The sequence below is a fragment of the Psammomys obesus genome, unplaced genomic scaffold (genome assembly GCF_907164565.1).
Source record: "Psammomys obesus unplaced genomic scaffold, mPsaObe1.curated_primary_1811, whole genome shotgun sequence".
NCBI classification, from domain to species: Eukaryota; Metazoa; Chordata; class Mammalia; order Rodentia; family Muridae; genus Psammomys; species Psammomys obesus.
This window is the reverse complement of record NW_026590468.1, coordinates 975,634-998,714: the sequence shown is the minus strand read 5'-3', so window position 1 is coordinate 998,714 and position 23,081 is coordinate 975,634. Positions and strand designations below refer to the sequence as shown.

The 23,081-nt window shown below is 45.7% G+C and overlaps 1 protein-coding gene across 4 annotated transcripts in view; it reads left to right on the top strand.

Annotated features, from left to right (window-relative positions):
* Positions 1–23,081, top strand: part of Tub (TUB bipartite transcription factor) — a 76,450-nt gene that overhangs the window by 6,201 nt on the left and 47,168 nt on the right. Inside the window, exons 1-2 of one of the 4 annotated variants that reach the window (XM_055607432.1) lie at positions 11,762–11,844; positions 12,433–12,480. The exons of the other annotated variants lie outside the window; for them this stretch is intronic. Coding sequence (XP_055463407.1) covers positions 11,777–11,844; positions 12,433–12,480 — 116 coding nt within the window. The 5' untranslated portion in view covers positions 11,762–11,776. Of the gene's footprint in view, positions 1–11,761; positions 11,845–12,432; positions 12,481–23,081 lie in introns of those variants that run through there. 4 annotated transcript variants of the gene reach the window in all.

Sequence of the window (23,081 nt, the reverse complement as noted above, 5' to 3'; positions counted from 1 at the left end):
AATAATAATAATAATAATAATAATAATAATAATAATAATAATAATAAATCATACATACTTGTAAAAATAATCAAGGGGGCTAGACAGATGGCTCAGTGGTAAAAAGTACTTGCTGCTCTTTCAAAGGATCTGAGTTCAGTTCCTAGCACCCACATCAGGCAGCTCACAACTACCTGTAACTCCAGTTCCAGAGGATCCAACTTCCTTTTCTGGGTGCCACTGGCACTTACATTCATGTGCAAAACACGCACATACACATACACATACACATACACATACATATACATATACACACCTAAAATGAACTAAACTTTTAAACAACAAAGTAACAAAGGCAAAGCAATTTGGAAATGTATCAAATGGGTAGATGATCCTCTTCAGCCTCAGTTTCTCCATCTGTAAACTTGGAGTGGTAACTTTACCAACATGGATGGGCCAATGTGGTACTCTAGTGAGATACTGTTTGTCCACCTTGTCAGGTGGGCTATGGCTTTGCAGACAGAGAGCCTGTATGTCCTCTGTAGGATTCCGCTCAATGAAGTTCATGACTTAACTGACCTGAAGCTTACAGAGAACAAGAGAACGAGGCTGGTCTCCTCGCTTTGGATGTTATTGTGGCTTTCTCTGGTCCCTTGGTTTTCAGAATGCCATTGCTGATTTTGTTCTCTATGTTTCTGTCAAGTCGAGGAAGCCACTGGATTTGTTTTCTTGTGGTGCTTTATTTCTTTTGTTGTTGTTGGTTGTTTGGTGTTCTGTTTTGTTTTGAGACAGGCTGTCATGTGTTCCAGTTGAACTGACTGTGGAAGCCTAGAATGACCATGAACTTCTGATCTGTCAGCCTCCACCTCTCCAGTGCTTAGATCACAGGGGACCATACTTGGTTTATGCAGTGCTGGAGATCAAACCTAGGGCTTGTGCATACTGGACTCGTTTTCTACCAGCTGAGCTACATGCCCAGAGGAAGTAGTTAAATTATTCTTGTGGAGGTTTCCCCTCTACACTAAGTCTCACTTTATCAGAACTGAACACTAACAAGATGTGTGCTCCTGTTTTCAAAACTTGGGTTATTTGGGCCTGGAGAGGTGGCTCAGTCGTTAAGAGCACTGACTGCTCTTCAGAAGACCCCAGTTCAATTCCCACATGTAGCTCACAACCACTTGTACCTCAAATTCCAGGGAATCTGACATCTTTTTATGGACTCTACTGTAACCTGCACTCATGTATACATACCCCCCCACACACACGCGTACAAACACATACACAAATAGTTGGAAATAAATTGGGTACATGAGCCTGGCTCCCCACTAGCAAACTGGTATGTATTTGGCCAGGGGTAGGTGTGGAGAGGGAAGAGAAGCCGGGTTTCAGTGATGTTTTAACAATGATTCTGGCTTCTGCTTTCTAATGTTTCAGAAAACATTCCTTCACAGTATTCTCAGCTCTTGCCCAGAAGAGGTGACCTTGGGAGAACTCTTAACCTGCTGTGAGCTTCCGCTGCCTCATCTCTACCTCGGAGATCACAGAAATCCTGACTGCCTCCAACGGTGGCAGATAAATTACCATGGCTGAGGCTTAATAACTAAGTGCAGAGTGCTAGGTCAGTGCCTGGCATGGACTGCAGTTTGATTCTTAGCTGTTGTGATTGTTACCTGGGACATGGCAGGATCCCATTCATCGACATCAGGGCTTACCCTTCCAGTTGCATCTGAAAGGCAGGCAGTTCCCTGATACAGGCATGGGTATGATAACTTGAGAAGGCCCCGCCCCCCAGGTGCCCAGGAGCTGTTGGAAGGATAAGCAGGGCTGGAAGGAGTTGAGGACATGGAGAAGGAGGCAGTCCAGGACTTAAAGCTGCATGGCCAGTAAAGAGCAGGACATCACCAGTTGGGACCAGTTGTGGGAGCAGGGCACAGTTGTAGGGTCTTGTGCAGAGAGGAACAAAAATCACATGGGGACTCAGGATCTTGGACCTTTTAGTGCCTGAGGCATGAATAACAAGGTTCAACTCCTTGAAGGAAGGAAGGAAGGGAAAAATCCACAAGTATGTCAGACACAAAAACAGAGCCCCACCCCTAAGACTTAGACCTTTGAGAGATCACTACAGAAAGATCCATAGAGTGAGCCCCACTAAGCAACTCCACTCATCACTGCCGGTGGGTCAGAATCCACAGAAGAACAGGAAGAGACTGAAGCCGCAACTCAGGGCAGCCACACCAAGCCTTGAACTCACTGTCTATACTTGGGTTTATGAAGTGGGAAGGTGTGTTTAAAGATCAGAGCAGAGGCCGCAGTCTAGGATTTACTATGGGCCTCCCAATTAGAGTCCCTTACACTTAGAGCCCCCACTTAGAGCCCCCTACTTAGAGCCCATTCTAGCTGTGGGCAAGTCACTAGCTCCATGAATCTATTTCCCTTGAAGTTGAAGGAGCTGGGTCAGTTAGGCAAGCAGCATGACTCTTGTTAGAGGTAGGGCCCAGAGGGCACTCACTGGATTTGTGGGTTTGCGTGTGCCTGAACAAAGATTTGGACAGAGGCACAGATAGTAACAGACAAAAGAGTTTATTAAGGGAGAACGGCACTTCTGAGGGTAGAAGTAAGCTAGAGCTTGAGAGGGGAGAATAGCATATTGGCCCCTGTCTTGTAACCTTTTTTAGTGGTTTTTTCCAAACAGGGTTTCTTTGTGTAGCCCTGGCAATTCTGGAACTCTCTCTGCAGACCAGGCTGGCCTCGAACACACAGAGATCAGCCTGCCTCTGCCTCCCAAGTGCTGGGATTAAAGGCATGAGCTACCACCTCCTGGCTTTTCTTGTAAGCTTTGTGTGGAGCACGTATTCCACACACTCACGCACATAGGTATTTTGTTGCAGGCGCTCCTTGGTGGGAAGGAATCCAGTCTTTTTCATTGGTCTCTTTCCTATCCTATCCTATCCTATCCTATCCTATCCTATCCTATCCTATCCTATCCTATCCTATCCTATCCTATCCTATCCTTTTCCTTTCTTTTCTTTCTTTCTTTTTTTTTTTTTTTTTTTTTTTTTTTTTTTTTTTTTTTTTGTAATTTTCATAGTTTATTGCTTTTCCAAAATTTCAGGTTCAGTGATTTTGATTCTCTCAGGAGTTAGGGGAGTTAGAGCCTTACATGGAAGGCCCAGAGCTGTGAACAAAAAATTAAAATGGCTCTAACAGCACGCTAACATAAGACAACAGCAGTAAGCGGTTGATTTATATGACTGGTGACATCAGGATGCTGGGATAGTGTTGACAGGTGACAACTATTGTAGGGGTCAAGACCAAGCTGCCTCATTAGAGAGCAGTTTGGCACCAAGATCCCCATTTCAAAACATCTCCCTCTGTCCTACTGTGGTGTCTCAGTGTGTTTGGTGACTGGTAGAGCTGAGGTGGAGAGATGAAGTCAGGGAAGGCAGGATTGAAACCCCGCTATGACACTGCTGTCTCAGGAGTTACTGGGTGGGGCAGGCCTCCTGTGGCATGTGACAGGAGACTCTGATATGTTCCAGAGATTTCTCTTCTAAAGGATATTTAGTAAGACAGGGCTGAGTCATCTGGATTGGGTAGGGCAAATGGGGTGCCCAGGGAGCCAGTGGGGACCTGTCTTAAAAGGCAGTAAGTTGGGGAGAGATCTATTTTCTCTCTATCCTTAGTGTTAAGGATTCTTTTGAAGCCATAGCACCCAAGTCGGGGCTCAGAAACATGTTCCCAGTCAGCCTCCCTCTGCATTGTCAGACAGGTATTCTGGTGTCTGAAATGGTGAACAAATAAAATTCTTAGGGGAGAGAAGGAAGGAGGGATAGAGGGAAGGAGAGACAGAGAATAAGTTGGGTTTGGGGTGATAGTCAGTAGGCTTTGGTGACCAGCTGTCAGGGCTATTGCTATAAGAGGCAGTTGTCAAGGGGTGAATTCTGCTAGAGAACTGTGCCAGCAGATCAGAACCAATACAAGAGTGATGGACACAGGGCTCAGGTCAAGTGATGAAGTCACAGTACCTAGGGACATCTTTGTAGTTAGGGTAATGGTGGCCCAGGATTAGCAAAGACTGGATCCCAACCTGACTTTGCCTCCAGCACTCCTCTGACACTGCGGGTCAGTGTTGACACCATGTCAGGAAGACCAGGGCTTGCCAGTCGGTGGGGTTGTGTCTCTTTCTCCACAGGCTGACATCCTGAGTCGTATCCTCCTATCCATCACCTGTCGTCACAGAACAGATCTGTGAGGGTTGGGATACCCTGGAAGAAATGTCTGCGAGTGTGTGCATCTGTGCATGCACTGAGTGAACGCCAGTGAGCACATCTGAGGTGTGTGCACATGATACAGATGGCTGAGTTGTGTGTCCTTGGAGACAGGTGTGTGCACATGCCAGCAGGGTGACCATGTGTGCAATGTTGTGTATCTGAGTAGAATATGTGTATAGGAAAATAGAAGGTGGTAGTGGGAATTGGCCCTTTCTTTTGCCTCTGCATTAGGTGGGAACAAGGTACAGGACTGGGGAGTGGGCAGTGTGGATACAGTTCCCTTTCCCTGAGGCCAAGACTGGGTATGATGAGGGCCTCTTGAACAGCTGGCTTTGCCTGGGAGTTTCTGCCAACCAGTAATGTCTAAAATACAGTGGCCTAGTAAGTAAGTGCCTGCACAGCCAGCAGAATCCACCAGAGGGGTCTGATTTGATCAGAGAGCTGGGGAACAGCCCCAGGATGACCTTGGGCATTGATCTGCAGGCCAGAGGACCCTTCCCTGCCTGGCAGTCCATCACCAAAAGATGAGACCTGGATCCCACATCTGCTCAGAGGGGCTCCGGGGCAATCCAGGGCCCACATCAATGTTGGATGAGCCCATGCTGCGTCTGCAGAGCCTCGATACCATCGTCCCCAGTCTCACTTTTAGTGTAACTTGAGAACAAGTATACCAGCCCCATCCAGGACTTGTGATCTTATTGCCAGGTGTCACATACAAGGGGACAGGGGCTGTGGTGGGAAGGCTAGACAGGCCCTTGCTAGATGTGTGTGTCCCTAGTTGGGGTGGGGATCCGGTGGGGCCCAGCCTTACAGGACTAGTAGGACCAACCTAGCCTCTTCTTGGCCCCTGGTTCTTGGTGCTGGGTTACACCTCCTCCTCCCTCCTTGGGCCACCTCACCTTCCCCTGGTGTCATCTGTCTGTTGATTTGTCCCTGGGGCAGTTCAGTCCCATTCACCCCTATTCCCACCCCTTGCTCTGGGGGTTTCCTGCTGGAGAAGGGGCTGGAGGGGCAGCAGCTAGACCAAGAGAGACCCCCCTAGAGGAAGAAAGGGGAATAGCAGCAGCAGCAGCAGCAGCAGCAGCAGCAGCAGCAGCACCTTCACTGCAGGTGAGTGTCCCCCACCTGAGTGCTGTGGGCAAGGGTTAAGAGCACAGTTCCCGACATAGGAACTGTTCCTGCTCTTAACCCTGACCTTATACTGTGTACCATGCCCTAAGAGATATCAGTTAGTGTGATGGGAGTCTGTGGGTATCCTATGTTTGCTGACTGTGTAGGAAGAGGTCGGGCCCTCTGAATGTGCTGAACCAGTGCATTATGGCCAGTGGACAAGTACCTGCTTCTGCAAATGGATAATGGGACACTGCTAAACCTATTTGTTTAAATACTGTCAAGGCACTTTCACTCTGCAGTCACGGAGCTAATCTGGCTCACACGTCTAAAATATTTATTCCTTGGCCCTTTAAGGAAAACCCTTGCAACCCTGTGAACTATTCCCCAAGGCTGTCCTGCTTTACCCCATGGTGGCCAGTCTTCCTGGTCTTCCCACAGCTGCCTCCGTCCTCCCTATGCCTCCCCCACTCCCACCTACCCACCAGCTATATCCTCTGTTGAGTGTTCACCACCCCTGGGAACATTACTTCCAGGACCACTCAGCTCTGTTGATGACTTCTCTCTGGCAAGAAGTGAAGGTGAACAGCAGTGAGCACTCCGGAACCCAGCAGGGTAGCTGAGGGCTGAGGCGGGGCCCTCTGTCAGTCCAAGGTTGTAACAGAAATCGTTCCCAGGCCACCTGGTCAGACAATTTGATGATGCTTCAAAGTGTAGCTTCTCTGAACCCCACGTACATGTCAGTTCTTCTAGGCCCAGCTGAGCATGAGCGCTGCTTATTTCCCGTGGGCCAGACCAGGAGCAGTTGAAGTTTTGGTGAAGGAGTAGGAAACACTGCAGAGTGGAGAAACCTTTAGAAGGCCGCAGTGTGTTCTGAAAGGGAACCTGGGGCCCAGCTCCTGCCTACCTGCTGCTCTGCTGTTTCCATACCCTGGGCCCCAGGTTCTACCCAGGCCTTTTGTGAGTAACACAAAGCCCATTTCCTTGGCTTTTCTCCTTTGAGTTCAGGGGTGGGCACAGAAATACCACTTGGCCTGAAGCTGCCTTCCTGCTGTGATACCACTAGGTGGCACATGAGGTGCCAGAACCTTCCTCCTGCCACCATTCACAGGTCCAGTGACAGTCTGAAAGGCCATGCTCCCACTCTCAGAATCCCACTGGCCTGACCAGCTCTGTCTCTCCTGAGACTTCTAGCAAACACCTCTAGACTTGTGGCTCACAGTGTTTCCTTGGGTGAAGACCAGCACAGCTGCCTGATTATCCATCTTTCCTTAACAACTCCCAAAAGGCATACGCCTCCTCTGGGCCTCTCAATCGACCTGGGCCAGGCACCATATAGGCAGTGGAGGTGTTTGATGTGTCCAATGTATAAACCACCATTCACTTCATCTTAGCTGTCTAGCATTTTTTTCTTAGTATCCAGAAGCCCTGTGAGAATCGGAGCAAAAAACACAGGAGTAGTGTTTTCCCCTGCTGGCTTGGTTCTGGCTGGTGCCAGCATTCTAGAGGTCCAGATATGAAATGAGACAGCACAGGGTGGGCCAGAGAAGGCTGCTTATTTCCAGGTACAGTTTTTTTGGCTCGTCTGGAGGCAGGAGCAAACAGGGACCAGAGGCATAAGCTGGGATGGCCCTAGGGCCTGCCATGCTTCTCTCCTCTTGCCATAGCCCAAGCCAGTACAAGAGGTTCCTTATCTAAGTGTCCAGTGATCCTAGGCATCGCCTTGGTGTGTGTGGGGTGGGGGACATACCTGCTTTTGACATGGAGGAATAATGTCAGCAGAGATCCTAGAGCAAGCTGTAGGGAAAAGGACACTGGGAGTGAGGCCTGAGGTAGGTGTCTGCTCAGCAACTAGGGATAACGGTGAATCCCTTAGGAGCAGCATTTCCTAGGAAGACAGATGGGTATTCCTGCCTGCTGTTTTCTATCACATTGGTGGAGTCCAGGCCAGTTTGTTCTCTTGAGTGTGGACCCAGGAAAGAGCCCTTAGTTGATATGCAGGTGGCATTTCTGTCTGGAACAGGGCTCCAGGAGAAGACTGGCATCTCTCACCTTGCTAATTACTGGTTTGGGTTCGATTTTCATTGAAAACAGTCATCCCAGCCTGAGCTGGTGTCAGATCTGAAGGCTGATTATTATGAACATTTATCAACAGCCTCTCAGCTCCAAGCAGTTACCGCTAACCTGCCATTCCTGGGAAGTCATGCAAGACTGCAGCCTCTTCCCTGCCCGCCCCTTTACTCCCTCCCCTGTTTCCCCTCCCCTCCTCTTAGCAGCCAACCTCAGGGAGGGCAGGAAGCAGGAGCTACCTTATGAGTCACTGTCACCCAATGTGTAGGGGGCCATGTGCATGCCAGGCACCTGTGCTTCCCAGAAGCCCTCCTTATAGCACAGTCATGTGAGCCTGCATGCAGTACACTCAGAACTTTGATGGAATCTGTGGCGGGTAGCAGCTCATCAGCTAAAGCTTTGAAACATGATATGTTTTCAACAGAGTCACAGTCCCCAAGGAGACTCAGACTGTCCCACTCCTTCACGGCCCAGACAAAGATGAAGTAAGAGAGCCATTTATCTTTAGTGCATAATTAAAGGGATTTCTAGGAAGCCCATTAATCAAGCCAGGCGAGCGAGGTAGCTCAGCCATCTGTATTCGCAGTGCTCAGAGGGCTGATGCAGGAGGATTGCCACAAGTTCATGGCCAACCTGCTACATAGAGTGAGTTTCAGATTAGGCCAGACTAGGCAATGAGACCCTGTCTCAAAAACACCTTCATAAATCAAAATCAATATTTTCATACAACCTCTGAAAAATATTCAAGAACCAGTGAGGTGGCTCAGCAGGTAAAACTGCTGGGGAGCCTGAAATCCTGAGCTGAAAGAACAGTACCCATCCTGTTGGGGGGGGGAGACCTGACTCCCCCAAGTTCTCTTCTGGTTTCCACATGCACGCTAAGGCTCAAGTATGCCCACGTATTAATGAATTGCTTTAAAGAATCAAAACAAAACAAATGCACAAACATCTCCAAGCAAGAAAAGGCCAAAGCCTTGCTTACCTCACTCCATTATTTATAGATGGTGGTTTAAAAGTTTAATCTTTAGTCATGGACATGTTTGCATTTTTTAAGTGGTATATTTCTTGTGCATTGAGGTTTTTTTTTTTTTTTTTTTTTTTCTGTCCTTAAAATTCTGCATGTCTCTTTCAGCCCAGCCAGCTCTGGCCTTGAAACCCTAACTTTCCTCCAGGAACTTACCCCTACTCCCTTCAGTACTCATGTCTACTATCTTGGGAACAGTGGCTCAACTTCTCTTCTGAGAGAGGGCCCTGGGTAGCAAGGACCCAGGGAAACTCTCCTGTCCCACCCTTATAACTGGCCTTGTGCGTCCACCCTCCATCCATCCATTTGGACCCTGCTTCAGTCTTCAGACACCTCAAAGAAGGCCATAGGTTGTCTTCATAGTAACTGGAAGACAGACCATGTTGGTCATTTCCCCCTCCTGTAAGCATGACCAGCCAGAGCAGTGCAGGCAAGCGTACAGCATCCCTGGCACGGGGATCTGAAGGGAGACAAAAGGGTTGCTGCATGTACACAGAAGTGGAGAAAATTACACTTGCCTAAATTCCTCCCAGGGAGAGGACAGCATGTGGCTGAAAGAAGACAATGAGGATCTCATTGTGACAGGGAGGTGAACCACGAAACACACACATGTGGACGCATGCTAACCAGCCTTCTGCAGAGGGTAGGTCTTGTCTGTTGAAGGGCTCCCATTGTGCTAGGGTCTCTGTCAGGGTGGAACCCCTGCCACCAGAGGATATCCTCTCTCCCTGCCATACCTAGGCTGCACTCAGCTCATCTAAGAACTGAAAGAACAATGTCAACGTGTTACCAAAATGCTTGTTATGGGGAGGCCTAGGTCATTTGGCCATTCAATGTCAGGACACCTGTCATAGTGAGGGGAGGTGAGCAAGTTTCAGGTGTCAGGCAGAGAAAGCTCTCTGTCTTGCCTGCTAATTCCATGATCTCCTTTTTGAGCATCTGCTGTACTACAGAGCTGGCTCATCACCCCTCTTGGCATTAGAAGGTCATCTTGTCCCTCATGTGTATGAACAGAGCATCATGTTCTGCCTGCCCATTCTGCCACATACCAAACAAGTTTCTGAGCCTTGGGTTCTCTGTGAAATAGTACTAGAGGGTTGTACTCCCACTGAGAAGGGAATATGGAATACTATGACAACTCAAAGACTCCAGTTCTGTGGAGCCCTGGAAGACAGAACCAGAATACAAGGGAGGTCTTTCTGGGCTTGAAGAAGACTTTGCTGAGTACAGACCTACATACTGAAGTATGCAGTATGAGGTTTTAGGGCCACTGTCCATCTCTTCAGGGTCAGGGGAACTGCCCTTTCCTGGGAGGTGTGATCCTGGATGTGTGCAGCTTATTCAGCCCCAAGCTTCCTTTTGACAGCCCTTCCCTAATCCTCCCCAGGGTGGCATGGGCAGAAGCCTCAGTAGCAGCTGAACCTACCAAGAAGCCTCAAGGTGAGAAGGACGAACTCCCCTCGAAGAAGCTGGCTTCAGTTGATAAGTTCACCCTCTTTGTGTGGTCCACTTCTCCTGGCTTAACCCTGTGGACTGGGCAGGAAGGGACCAGGGAGGACTTGGGAAGGTGCATCAGCTCTGAGAGTTTCCTAGATCTAACCAGAAGTTTCTCCTCTGCTGAGACAGGGCAGGAAACATCTGGGATGGAGGAAAGTTATAATAGATAAAATCTCCCTTTCCCAGTACAAGCAAGCACACCAGAATGCTTACTTGGTGGTAAAGGAAGGTGGGTAGGGAAAAGACAAAACTAGGAGGGTACCTTGGCAGTCTGACTTGTGTCGTTCACATTCCCCACTCCTATGTACAGTGCAGTATCCAGAGGCTGGCTTTGGCCTTTCCTCCTGTTGAGCCTCACTTCTGTCTGTGATATCTGGGGTGGATGAGAAATCATCTCAGTTGACAGTCACTGATGCTTTGTGTCCTGGATGAGCGCTAATAGAATGGGCTCACTGTTTGCACTCCTCCCCTGGCCATTTAGTTTCCCCAAGACTTCATCCGTCTGCTTTGAGATGAGAGACCTGGGTCTCCAGAGTCCCTTTGGGGTCAACAACATCTGGCTTTATATCTGGAATCACTTTTTCACTCAGATTTTGAAGTTAGATCCCAAAGATGTTTTAGACATTTTTACTAGAAATTCTTATTGTTCCCAATTCTTGCAGAAATTCAGGATGTGGTATTTACAGGATATGTGAGAGTTAGGGAAGGGAAAGAAAGGAAGCAGCATCTCCAGCATGAGGCTGGAGAGTTGATAGGAGCATCTGAGGAGCTGAGCAGTGCCGAGTCTGTCCTGAGGCAGTAGGTGTGTCTGAGGGATTCAGCAGGACAAGGAGGGTCATCAGACAGCTTCCACTGATGCCACTGGAGGATAGGGTTGAGAGAAGCAGGTTGGTAGCAGACATTATCCTGATGCTGAACAAGCAGAGAGGAGACCCTAATCTAGACTTGGTTTGGGGAAGCGGTGGGTGGAGTTCAGAGATGCTCAGTGGTGAACATCAGAATGTTCCATTGTGGATGAAGGTGGATAGGGCATATCCAGAAGCTAAGCTGGTGCCATGATGACCTGCCTGGGTCATTCACATAGGTATGTGTTATAGACTAAGCGGTTAGACACACAGGAAATCAGCAAGAGCGCCCTACCGTGGGAAGTGCTATACAGAATGAAGGGCGCTGGGTCTGGAGAGCAGGTAGAGAAAAGGGGAGAGAATATGCAGCCTGCAGGCCCCTGGGCTCTCAGTGTAGGGAGATAGTGGAAGTGAGGACATGTGGTCTACCAGGTGTGCTTCTGGTGGAGTAAGGAGACAAGAGGTGGAGGACTCAGACAAGTGAGCCTAGTTCTCACTGGCTTCGGAAAGGCATGCTGTGTGTACTCCCACCCCAGAGTCTGCCCTCTGGGACAGAGTTGGCCACAGAGAGAGCAGCAGTCCTGTGCCATCTGCCAGTGTATTCGGTGCAGCCTGGTTTGCCGTAGTAACCTAGACACTCAGTTTCTCCGTTCCCATGGAAATCAGCAGTTGACAATTCCTATGTGGCATAGCCACTGAGACCTTTAAAATTTAGTCTGATATTGAAGGGCTTAGAAGGGATACCAGATCAGAAGGGTTTCTGTGTCCCAATTAACCAGTGTTGGGGGTTGTTGCCATGGTGATGAAGGAAGACAATTGTCAACAGACTCCAGGGCTTTGTGTGTAGTCTAACTCCAGGACCCAGCTCCCAAATTCACTCCCTTTCTCTGTCCATCATGAGACCAGGACATCTTTCCTTTCTGGTTTTACACTTCTTCACCCAGACAAGAATTTTGTTCCCAGGAGGCACTCCCTGGCCCATGGGATCTCGGCACTCAAAGCAGAACAGGAAACCTGGGCCCCTGAAACGGGGCCACCGAAGAGATAGGTAAGCGCTTGAACATTCTGCATTTGTCCCATGGACCTGCGTCAGCTCCACCCACCACTCACTGGCCTCACCTTTACTGTTCTGAGTTCTTTTCTTCTCTCTGGATGCCTCTCCCTCAACACTTAGGGTCCCCCAGACTCTTGCCACAAAGCCCCCTGGACTCTAAACATGTGATCGAGGAGGTCCACACCCCAGGGTGTGCCCAGCATCTCGGGGATCCTCCACTACTTAAGTGAGCACCGCTCCCCATGCCTCAAACCTTCTTGTCACTCCATATTCTGCCTTCTGCCTCTTCTGGTGTGCTCCTCTATCCAAAATCTGCCTGTTCTCCAACATCTCAGACAGCTTCATTGCCATGGCCAGTCACTGCTGCCCTTATCCTGATCTGTCTGCCTTCTGTGCTAGAACCACAGAGTAAACAACTCCGCAGAAATACCTATACCCTGATCTATCACCTAATCTACTTCCTGAGGCTGCTGAGACCAGGACACTAAAGGAGGCAGTGACCACAGTGTGGCCAGCCAGTAAGTGGGGAAAATGTGATGAGCCAGCAAGGATATGGAAGTCACCTGTTCTTTTCCTCCTCAGGAGAACATCCCGGAGGAAGTACTGGAAGGAAGGAAGGGAAATCGCTGGGTGAGCTGACTGGGGAGGAGGGAGCTCTGGCCCTGAAGGCTGTCCACAGGAGAGCTGTGTGGGGAGGTGGGGAAGTGTGGGTGGCTCTGAAGTCATACTGTGGTGTGTTCAAGAGGTTGGGTGTAGGGAAGGGTGTGGCCACTGGGTAAAGTCTATATTTCTGTGACTATTGTGAGCTTGATTTGTTCCTGTTAGCTCTTTTGTGGTCCTTTTGTCCCCTATCCATCCAGGTAGCACTGATGAAGACCCAGAGGCCCAGATCTGTTTACCCCTTCCCTGGGGCTCTCAGCTAGACCTCCGCAGAGATGAGCTATCATCACCATGTAGCCAGTCTGTGGCCTAGGGCCAGCACTGACTGGATCATGATGCTAAAGCTTCCAGCCTTTTTTGTCCATGTATTCAGTCTCCTGCCCCAGACTGACCTCCCTACACCTACCTTTTGCAAACAGGAAATGATCTTGTCCAGGACTCCTGCTCAGTACATCATTTGCAGCTCACTGGTATTGGGAATCCCTAGGATTCATTTCTTAGCCAGAGGAGCAGTCAGCAGTAACTACCTGCAAAGGAGGAGGCTAAGCTCCATCTTTACAAATGAAGCAAAAGGATAGTATCCCCTCCGTAGGTGAGGATTGCCTTCTGGGTGTGCCAAGCATCTGGGGAATCTACCTGTTCTTCCAAGGAAAAAGGCTAGATAAATAGGTGCATCTGGGGCTCTCTTTTGCACCCCCAATGGATGTTGATAATAGAATGCTGATGGGCTGTGTGGTGATAATATCCCAAAGATCCAATCTGTATAGAACCAGGGGTCTCAGGTATGTCTCTGTGGCAGAGGCCTCTCATCCTCACAGCCTCAGAGGAGGTTAACTATGTAGCCTAGAGAAAGTCTCACAATGAGAACAGTATCCTTTGAGCCTGCCTTGCAGGCTCTTGGGAAGGAGAGGAGAACAAAGGTGTAGTAATCCACCCCAAAGGGATGGCTCTGCAAGAGCCATGACGACTGATGCAAGATTCAGCTCATTCGTCTTCTGCAGCTCCTGTGTTTTGAGTGATGGGAGCTAATGATTCTTCGTGCATTCGACACACATCATCAGGTCTACCAGTGTCTTTGGGATCCTACATCCAACCCATTATTTAACAGGAAAAAAAATGGGGCTTTGGGACCAGGTCACACTGCAAGTTCATGGGAGAGTCAGAGCTGGAACCCAGGCTCTCTGCTCAGGGCTCTTTCTATACACGGGAGATGAGGAAACAAGAATTCCTGTGTGGGTGGCATGGGGCTTACTGGGAGTGACGCTGGCCTAGTGGCCACAATCCTGCCTTAGCTAAAGACCTTGAACAAGATATAGACATCTCCAGCCGATAGCTGGACTATTGTGGGTTCTTGGACATAATATTGGTCTAGGCTAGCTGGGTTCTGGAATTTTCTACATCTCTTTTTTATTCAGCTCTGCTAGCACCACTCTGGCTCCTTTCAGTATCCCTTAAGGTCAGGCTAAAGTTCCTTATTCAAGATGGTGCCCACCAATGCTGGCCAGTTCTGCATGAACATGCATTCCATAGACAGACAGGGAAATAAGGAGTTAGGCAGCCTCTAAGGCAGGGGCTGCAATAGAGAAGCACATATTTATAGGTTAGGAACAGTCAGCAAGGGTGGCCAACCTTTAGGCCTCTCTGGCAACACTAGACAAGGAAGAGTTGTCTTGGGCAACACATTAAACCCAGGGGTGTTTAACCCACGGAGCACGCATTGCAAGAACATATCTGTGTGTGTCTTACATGACATTCTGACAGCACTAGCTTATCCTGGGCCTCAGGAAGTCTGTAGACCACAAGTCAGGAATTTCTAGAGCCAGTTAGGGATATAGGAATAGAATAGAAGCAATAGAAATTTGGCGTTTGACCTATAGTGTTTCGTTTTAGGTCTTACCACTGTACTAGAAGTTTCTAAGGCCATGAGCATAGTGCGTATATATCATGACCTTTGAGGTTTTGTTTTGTTTTAATCTTCAACTCCTTGAATATCATGTCCATTTCATCCACTCTTACTGGCATCTCATTATCTTTTGATAGCAACACTAATTTTAAAAGAACAGGATGGACAAATGGAGTATTAATAATAATAGGGTAAATAGAACTCTGTGATATTAATAACAACAATAGATGTAAAGAATCTAAACATCCCCACTTAATGGCCAGATTTACTAGATTGGCTAAAAATAGCACAATTATATGATGCCTAAAAGAAAATCATTTCAGAGATATCACTGAAGTTAAAAGTAAGGGCATGGAAAATATACCACCTTTCAATTTTTTTTTTTTTTAATTATTTTGAGACACTGGAAAGCTGACTCAGTGGCTAAGAACATTTACTGCTCTTGCAGAGGATCCTGGTTTTGTTCTTGGCACATGATGACTTACAGCCATCTGAAACTCCAGTTCCAGAGGATCCAGTGCCTCTTCTGTTCTCTGGGGACATGCATGTGATACATATACATACATGCAGACAAACACTCTTATGCATAAAATAAATCTTTAATTTTTATTTTATCTATTATTTGAGAGTTTCATATGTATATGTGCAGTGTATTTCGATCATGTCCACCCTCACTTTTAACTTCTCTCAGACCCTGCTGTGTCTCCTTCCCAGTTCTATACCTTCTTTTATATCTCTGAAACCTTAATTTCATTGTATCCCCATGCATGCTTCCTTCCTCACTGAAGCTGTGTCAGTTCTTAGAGACCTTCCTCAGTACCCAGTTAAAAGACCCAGTACCTCAATTTCATAAGGTCCCATCTCTCCTTTCATCTGTCTATTTAAATCAAAGTCAGGACCCGTCTGCTCCATTTCCTCCTCACCTGCAGAGCCCTCGTTCAGCTCCAGCCTGGCTTCTGCTCCCACTCCTCCATCCACACCACCTTTGCTGGCAACTCCTACTTCCTGTTTACCTCCTGGCAGCCCTGGACATAACCAAGCACATTCCACCTCTCAGGACCATCTTGTGCAGTGCACTCTCCTTGCTTGCTGCCCCACCTTTCTGATTATTACTACTTCATCTTTGATATGAAAATTTCTGTCTTGGTTTCTTTTCCCCCTCCCCCGTGTTTCTGGTGACTATGTTAGTGAAAATAAGTTCTGCTTCGATTTTAGGCAGAGAACTACACCATACCCAAGAAGCTTTCCCTTAGTTTGCATTTTCAGGCAGATCATTCTGACTCTGTGTATTGAAGTTCCCGTCTTAGGACTATAAACATTTGTGGTTGTTGTACGCACTGAAGAAGTTTGCCTTGCATCAATACAGACATCAGTTGATTCCAGAATGTGCTTTCAAGTCTACTTAGTCTGTTATTAATATAAGCACTTCATCATAGTCTTCATCAGTATTTGACTGGCATCTTTTTCTGTGCTTTTTACTTTTAACCTCAACAATTTTATACCTGGTGTGCCTTTCTTTTAGGTAACAGATAACTGTGCCATCTTTATCCAGCCTAATAAATTTGGCTGTTAATTGGGGTATTTAGACCTTTTACATTATTGGGTTATTTATATCATTGAATTCCAACCTACCCTTTTGCTGTTAGCTCTCCATTTGTCTGCCCGGTCTTTTTACTTTTTCTTAATTTATGATTGATGTGTGTGTGTGTGTGCATGAGTGTGTATGTGTAGAGGTTACATGTTCATGCCATGTGCATGTATGGAGTCTAAAGGACAATTTTGTGGAGTTGGTTCATTCCATCTTTATGTGGGTTCTAAAATTCAAACTCAAGTTTGTTTGACAAATGCCTTTTTTTTTTTTTTAAATTATTCCTTGGCATTTTACTTTTTGAAGCTGACAAATTGAATTGTTACATTTTAGGTTGTTTGTTGAATGTGTTTAAGAATAAAACTGGTTTTATATATTGATCTTGTGTCCTGAAATTTCCCTGCATTTGTTTATTAATTTTAGGGTATTATCTTTGACACAATCAGTTTTTTTTAAAAACAGTATTATGTCTTTTACAAATAGAAGACAGCTTTCCTTCATTCTCTGTAGTCTGGGAACCTTCTCTTTCACCTTTCCCCTAACCCTCTTTGGTAGAACCTCCTCCAGTGGGTAGTTATTTGTCTATTCCCTGGGGTAGATTCATTTGGTTTTTACCTTTAGTGTCTTCTTAGAGGTAGTTCTTTATAGGAACAATGCCCCTCTATTCCCAATCTGTTAAATGTCCTTTTTTTCTTGAAAAGGTGTTAAATTTGGTAGAGTACTTTTGTTTTGCATACACTGAAGTATATATTGGCCTTATTCCTCATTTTTGTTAATTGTTTTTTGCAAGACAAGTCAGTTTTGCAAACCTGGAATAACTTCCAGTTAGTCAAGATGTATAATCCTGATGTTGCTAGATTCAATTTGCTAGTTATTTTTTAATGAGAAAAATTTTGCATATATCTATTTCCTATGTCCAGTGTTAGTTATATACATATGCATATATTCACATTATATATTCACATATTTAAATTACCATCCTACTATCATTGTTCTGTCCCTGGAGTACTTATGTTAAGACTAGGGCTGGAGAGATGGTTCAACAGTTAAGAGCACTATCTGTTCTTCCAGAGGTACTGAGTTCAATTCCTAGCAACCACATGGTGGCTCATCTGTAATGGGATCTGATTCCCTCTTTTGGTGTGCATGAAAAAAGAACAGAGAGAGAGAGAGACTTCTAGCGCTGCTCTAGTGTCTTTGTTTTTATTTGACCATCATTTTTGAAAGATACTTTGGCTTACTCTTAATTTTTAGTGTTTGTAGTGAGAAGTTTCTTTGCTCAGTCTCTTTGCAATGTCTGCCCTGCCCTGCTCTTTTGGATGCTTTTAAGATTTTCTCTTTGTTACTAGTTTTCAACAATTTGATTGTAAGGGGATCTTGGTATAAGTTTTTTTTGCAGGTTTCTTTGGTTGAGGTCTTTGGAGATTGTCGGATCTGTAGATTGGAAAAAAATGAAGCTATTATTTCTTCAGTATTTTTTTTTTGTCTCCTCTTTTTCTGCACTTCTCTCCAAACTTTAATGACATCTGTGTAGATTGCACGTGTGTAGATTAATACTTCCTCAGTTCACTGATACTGTGTGTTTTTCCATATTTTCTTCTGTTTTATTTTCACATACATTTATCTTTGAGATAAGGTGACCATGTAGCTCAGCTCTGGGATTGAAGGTGTGGGCAGTATGACTGACCCTACTTTGGACTATGTCTATCTATGGCTTCGAATTCAGTAATTTTTTTTTGTAGTATCTAAGAGTACCACTACATTTTAGGTACCGAGTATGGCTGTCATTCCTCCTGTCATATTTGCAGTTTTTTTCTTTACTTGAAGTAAATTTGCAGAACCACTTTTCTCATCTTTCCTAGATTTGTCATCTGTCTCACCTGTGCGCTTCTGCTTGCATTTACCCTCAACAGTCTAATGCCAGATGTGTAGGGTTTTGTTTTGTTTTTGCTTGTTTGTTGGTTAGCTTTTATTTGTCTGTGTTTCTATACCAGCAACTCTCTGGATGTCAACCAGATGTTTTCCAATTCAGTTCTGTTGTTAGCTGGAATCAGTGTGTTCCCCACAGGTTAAAAATTCAGTCCCACAATACAACCCCTATTTCAGAGGCTAACAAGTCTCCAGTTGCTTCCTGTTATAGCCAACCAGCTATAACTTGGGAGGTCCCATGATCCTCTGGCAATTTTCCAGAATGGATGATGGAACCCAGAAAGCTGCTTAATTGACTATTGCCGGTTTATTATAAAGTTCAAAACTTGGGAACAGACGAATAGAAGCAATGCACAGGACAAGATGTGGAGGTAGCCTCCCGCCTTCTCTAGTTCACCTCCCTCTCAGAGGTTCTCCAGTGTGGAGGCTCTCCAAACACTGTTGCTGGGATTTTGTGGAGGTCCTGTTACATGGCCAATCAATTAGTCCTTTGGAAATTGATGGCTGAATTGATAGCTCCCCTCCATTCCCCTGATCTGTGTGTGGGACTGAAAGCTCTAACTCTCTAGTTACATGGTTGGCCCCTTTGGCAACCAACCTATATCCTGAAGTGATCTGGGAGCCTAGTGAGTTGCGCTGGCATAGCCTTGGTTGGTTGCTATGTGCTTCTTATGAATACTAAAAAAAGACACTCCTTTCGATGGGGCAGCTCCAAGGACTTTTAAAGTTCTGTGGCAGAAACTGGAGGGAAAGTCCAAATATGCATTTCTTCCCATACTGTACAAGTGATTGATTTTTTTTCTAGTTGTGGATCCTGTTTTCTTTATATATTTTTTTCATATCTAGTACATTCTGTGAATTTTTTGTTGGAGCAATGGACTTCATTCTATTTCTTCAGGTAGTGTTGTGACACAGTGTAATCCTTTGGGCATAGTCAAACCTGAGGTTTCCCTCTGTGTCCTGTGCAGGCAGAACCATGGAAGCCTGTGGGGACTGATCTGCCCACTGTTAAAGTAGTGCTCCTCTGAGGGATAGATCTGTCCTGGGAAGCAGGAGGTCTTTCCCTACATCCAGCAATCTGGGTCCTGAGATCTCTTAGCTCTATGCTGATGCATTCATTCCCTAGCTTGGAGTAGTGCTCCCACATGTGCGCAGATCAGCACTCAGGCCTGGCAGAAGCTGTCTAACTGAAGCACACCATGTCTTTGTCTGCTGTCTTCTGTCTGCTAGGTAGCTCCCTTCGTTCTTGTATTCTCATTACCAAAATCTAGTTGTCTTGGTCTTGTTGAACTCTGGCCTCCATCTACTCCATTAAGAGAGACTGCCAGGCTCTGTCCAAATGTTCTTCCCCAAAGCTGTGGCCTGGAAACTTCAGCCATCAGGTTGGGTCACATGTGCCTACCTTGATGCTTTCTTTCCTCCAGGATCTCTGTCCTCCCCTGATTTTGTTTTGTCTCTAAGGTCTGGAAGCTGTTGTTAAATTATTTCACCTGGGCTTTTCTTGCCTTCACTCCCTCTTCCGTCCCCAGCCACAGACCACTGTGGACTCTCTCCATCTTCAGTCTAAGTTAGTAGACAACAGCCTGGGCTGCCCTTTTGCCTCCAATCCTGTTTCATTCCATCCTATCATTTCCTGTTTGACACTTTTGCTCATGTCTCTGACACTCAGTGACATGAGGTTCAGCACTGTGGAGACAAGAGGCTCTTTACTAACTTGCTCTCGGCACAGCTCACCCTCTCCCATCTATCCTCTCTGCACCGCAGGTTTCCCCAGCTCATGCCCACATTTCCACGCCCGTGGCTCCTGCTACATGAAATCTGCCTGCATTTACCTGTGAACTGTTCTTTGTCCATCAGGACTTGCTATTACCTCCTCCAGAAAAACTACTTGGATATTTTCGATCTCAGTGCTAAGCTCCGTTGCAATTCTTAGGGTGTTTGTTCTAACTGTGGTTATACCTGGGTCTACTACTAAGTTGTGACCTCTCTGAGACCAGAGTAGTGCTTCACCCTATACCTCTAGCAGAGGGCCATGCACTGAATAGGTACTCAGCGAAAGGGTCTTTTGGAAAGAAGGAGAACCAAGGCCAGCTGCTCTTAGGGGCCTGGATGTCTCTTGGCCGTCAGCTCACAGCTCAGCCTACTTACTGTCCATAACATTGGGAAACAGGTGGTAGATCCCGTGGATCCCTGCGCTGCAGCTAAGACTCGGAAATTTAAACCTGTAAGTCACAGAACAGAGCACGGAGCAGGACCTGCGTCCAAGCCTGTGTTTGCTCTTGAGTTCCTTGCAGCCTGCTATCTCCATGCTCTCCTGCACCAACCCTAGGATGTAGCCCCCATTTCACAACCCACCCAAGGAGAACCCAGGCAGGTTTCCCCATCCCTTGTCCTGTAGGGAAAGCTGGAGCTTTCAGACCCTGTGTTACCTGGTGCTAGTGTTTTCAACCTCAGGGAGTGTCATATTGGAACCATCCTAGACCAACTAAATCAGTGACTGAGGGAGGGGAGAGGACAAAAACCCTGAGCACCCCTACTGTTTTCAAAACTGGGGACCACTGACCCAAGTCTGGGAAGAAGACAATGAATACATATTAGGAAAAGATGTGGTGACCTATTGCTTCCAGGCCAACTTTACAACACCTTTTAGAACCATGGTGGCCTCATGTAGCGTGTTTGTATATGTGTTTATGTACATAGCATATATGCATACATATACAAAAACAAGTGTTCATTATAGTAAATATAGATTACTTGAAACAATATAGGAAAAATAAAACTACTTATGGAGTTCAGTAGTTAAGATTACATACTGCTCTTACAAAAGACCTAGGTTTGCTTCCCAGCATCCACTTCAGATGGGTCACAGCTGCCTGTAACTCTAGCTACAGAGGTGTTCTACACCCTCAAGCTCTGTGTTCTCCTGTACTCATGTGCACTCTCCCACACACATACACATAATTAAACATAAAATAAATGAAATTTAAAACTTCCTGTACTCCCAACACTCAGAGGTAAAGCCTGTTGATGGGTGATTAATTTCCAATTTAAACTTCTCATTGAAATATTTATGTTGAACATCAACATGCACAAATCACAAGCTTCACAGCTTCTAATGAGTGTTTGCCACTGTGCACAATCAGGTCAATAGCACCTACACTGACAAGAAGAGCACTGACACCCTAGGAGCCCCCCTGAAGAGATCCTTTCTGGAAACTATATCCACTAGTTAACCTCACTTCTAGCACGGCATTAATTTCACACTGTTTGACATTCATGCATATGGGATTATTTACTATCTTCACTTTGAAACTGGCTTATTTTGCTCAATAGTGAGATTCGTCTGTTAGGCATATAGTTCCACTGCAGTTCACTTATTGTCCCTGTATGGTAGTCAGGCAGGTGACTGTGGCACAGTGAATACATCCATTCTGCTAGTGGGTCTTTGTGACATCTGGAGGTTATTAGCAGTGCCACTGTGGACATTTTTGTATGTATCTCTTGGTTCTCACATATGTTTGTCTGTAGGATTCCTACTAGCAGTAGGATTGCAGAACCTCTCTTAAGTTCGACTCTCATGGCTGCTACCGCAGTTCCTCAGAATGTTCCTCCCAGTGTACCTCACTGTAGGGTATAGGGTCAAAGTCTGGATGGCTGTGAGTCCCTGCCAGAGCTTTGTCTTTTCATTTTAGCTGTTTTAGGAAGTGAGCAAAGCATGAAGTCGTGGGTGGTCTTTATATCCTCTGGTGAATGAGGAAGTTGAGCATTATCTCTCGGATGCATTTCTTAACAACTATGTTACTTATGTGGCTATTTTAGAAGTCCTTAGCTCACTACAAAAACAAGAAAATGAGGAAGTCCAACAGCTGTTACCATGAAGCCAAGACATTCTGGCTTTAAAAAAAAAATGATTCTATTTTTCCCTTTGGTTAAGTCTGACCTCCTAAGAAACAGGTTGTATGGGACTGGGAGAGCTCAGAAAGGAAGGATGTTTTGCTGTTGCTCTTCTTTCATGCTTCCCACTTGTTCCAGCAACAGTGCTTATGTCTTCGTTGGAATGCAACTTTATGAGATACTAGGCAGATATTACTCCATAAGAGTCCGTGGTGACAAATAAAAAGCTTAAGTTCAGAGAGAGAGAGAGGATGGAAGTCTGCCCTGGCAGATTCGTATCTCAGAGCTAGTGTTGGTGTGGTCCTACAGGGAAGTCTCAGGAAAACCCTGGGAGTAATAAGTACTGCAGAATGGATCCTAAAATAATGTTATTTGTTCTGTGTTATTCTTTGTTACTAATGAAACTTAATTTTTTAATGGGTTTAAATTTAAGTGCTACTTGAAAAATATCTTGAACATTATAAGAATGTGCAGTCTGAGTTTATTTGTAAGTCGAAATTTTCTGTTTGTGTGTGCATACATTCTAGTGAAAAGGTTTTGCCATATAAAGGTTTCATGTAATACATTTTCAGGAGTATTATTGAACAAATGTTATTTTTAATGGCTGTGTGATGGTTTTGTGGATTTATTGAAATCTAAGAATCCTCTTATTTTGGTTGTTTCCAAAATGCCTAAATTTGTGTTGAACATAGTGCATAAATGGCCATGCTTTTATGGTTGTTTTCTTAGAATGGCTTCAGAAAAAGAACATTAATGGTTTACAAAGAATGAATGTCTCTGAAAGTCATTGGTAATACATATTTTTATAATGGCTTCCAGATAAGACTCACAGCAGAGCTACCAAATTTGCATGTGCTCAGTTGGAGTGTCTGTGGCCTAAGAAAGAGAATTTGAAGTTTTTTAATTTAGTTAAAGTCTATGATTTTTAACTTATAAAACACTGCCTCTGGATTTAGAAATGGGATTCAGTGAGCTATCCGGCTCCTTAAAGATGATGGAAAGAATACCCTCGGACACTTTTACCTTCCTGTTTGTTTCCTTTTTAAATGAATCTTTAACCCACCTGTTTTTTGTGTCAGTATGTAGTAGGAAATAAGGATAGACTTTTGTTCTTCCGAGTGGTGGCAAATTGATCTCTAAACCATTTGCTTAATACCTGACATTCCTTGGCTGTGTTTGAAAGACCACCTATGTCATGACTTTGTGCACGGCCTGTCTTTCTACCACAGTGATGCAGCCGGTCATTCTCACGTCAGT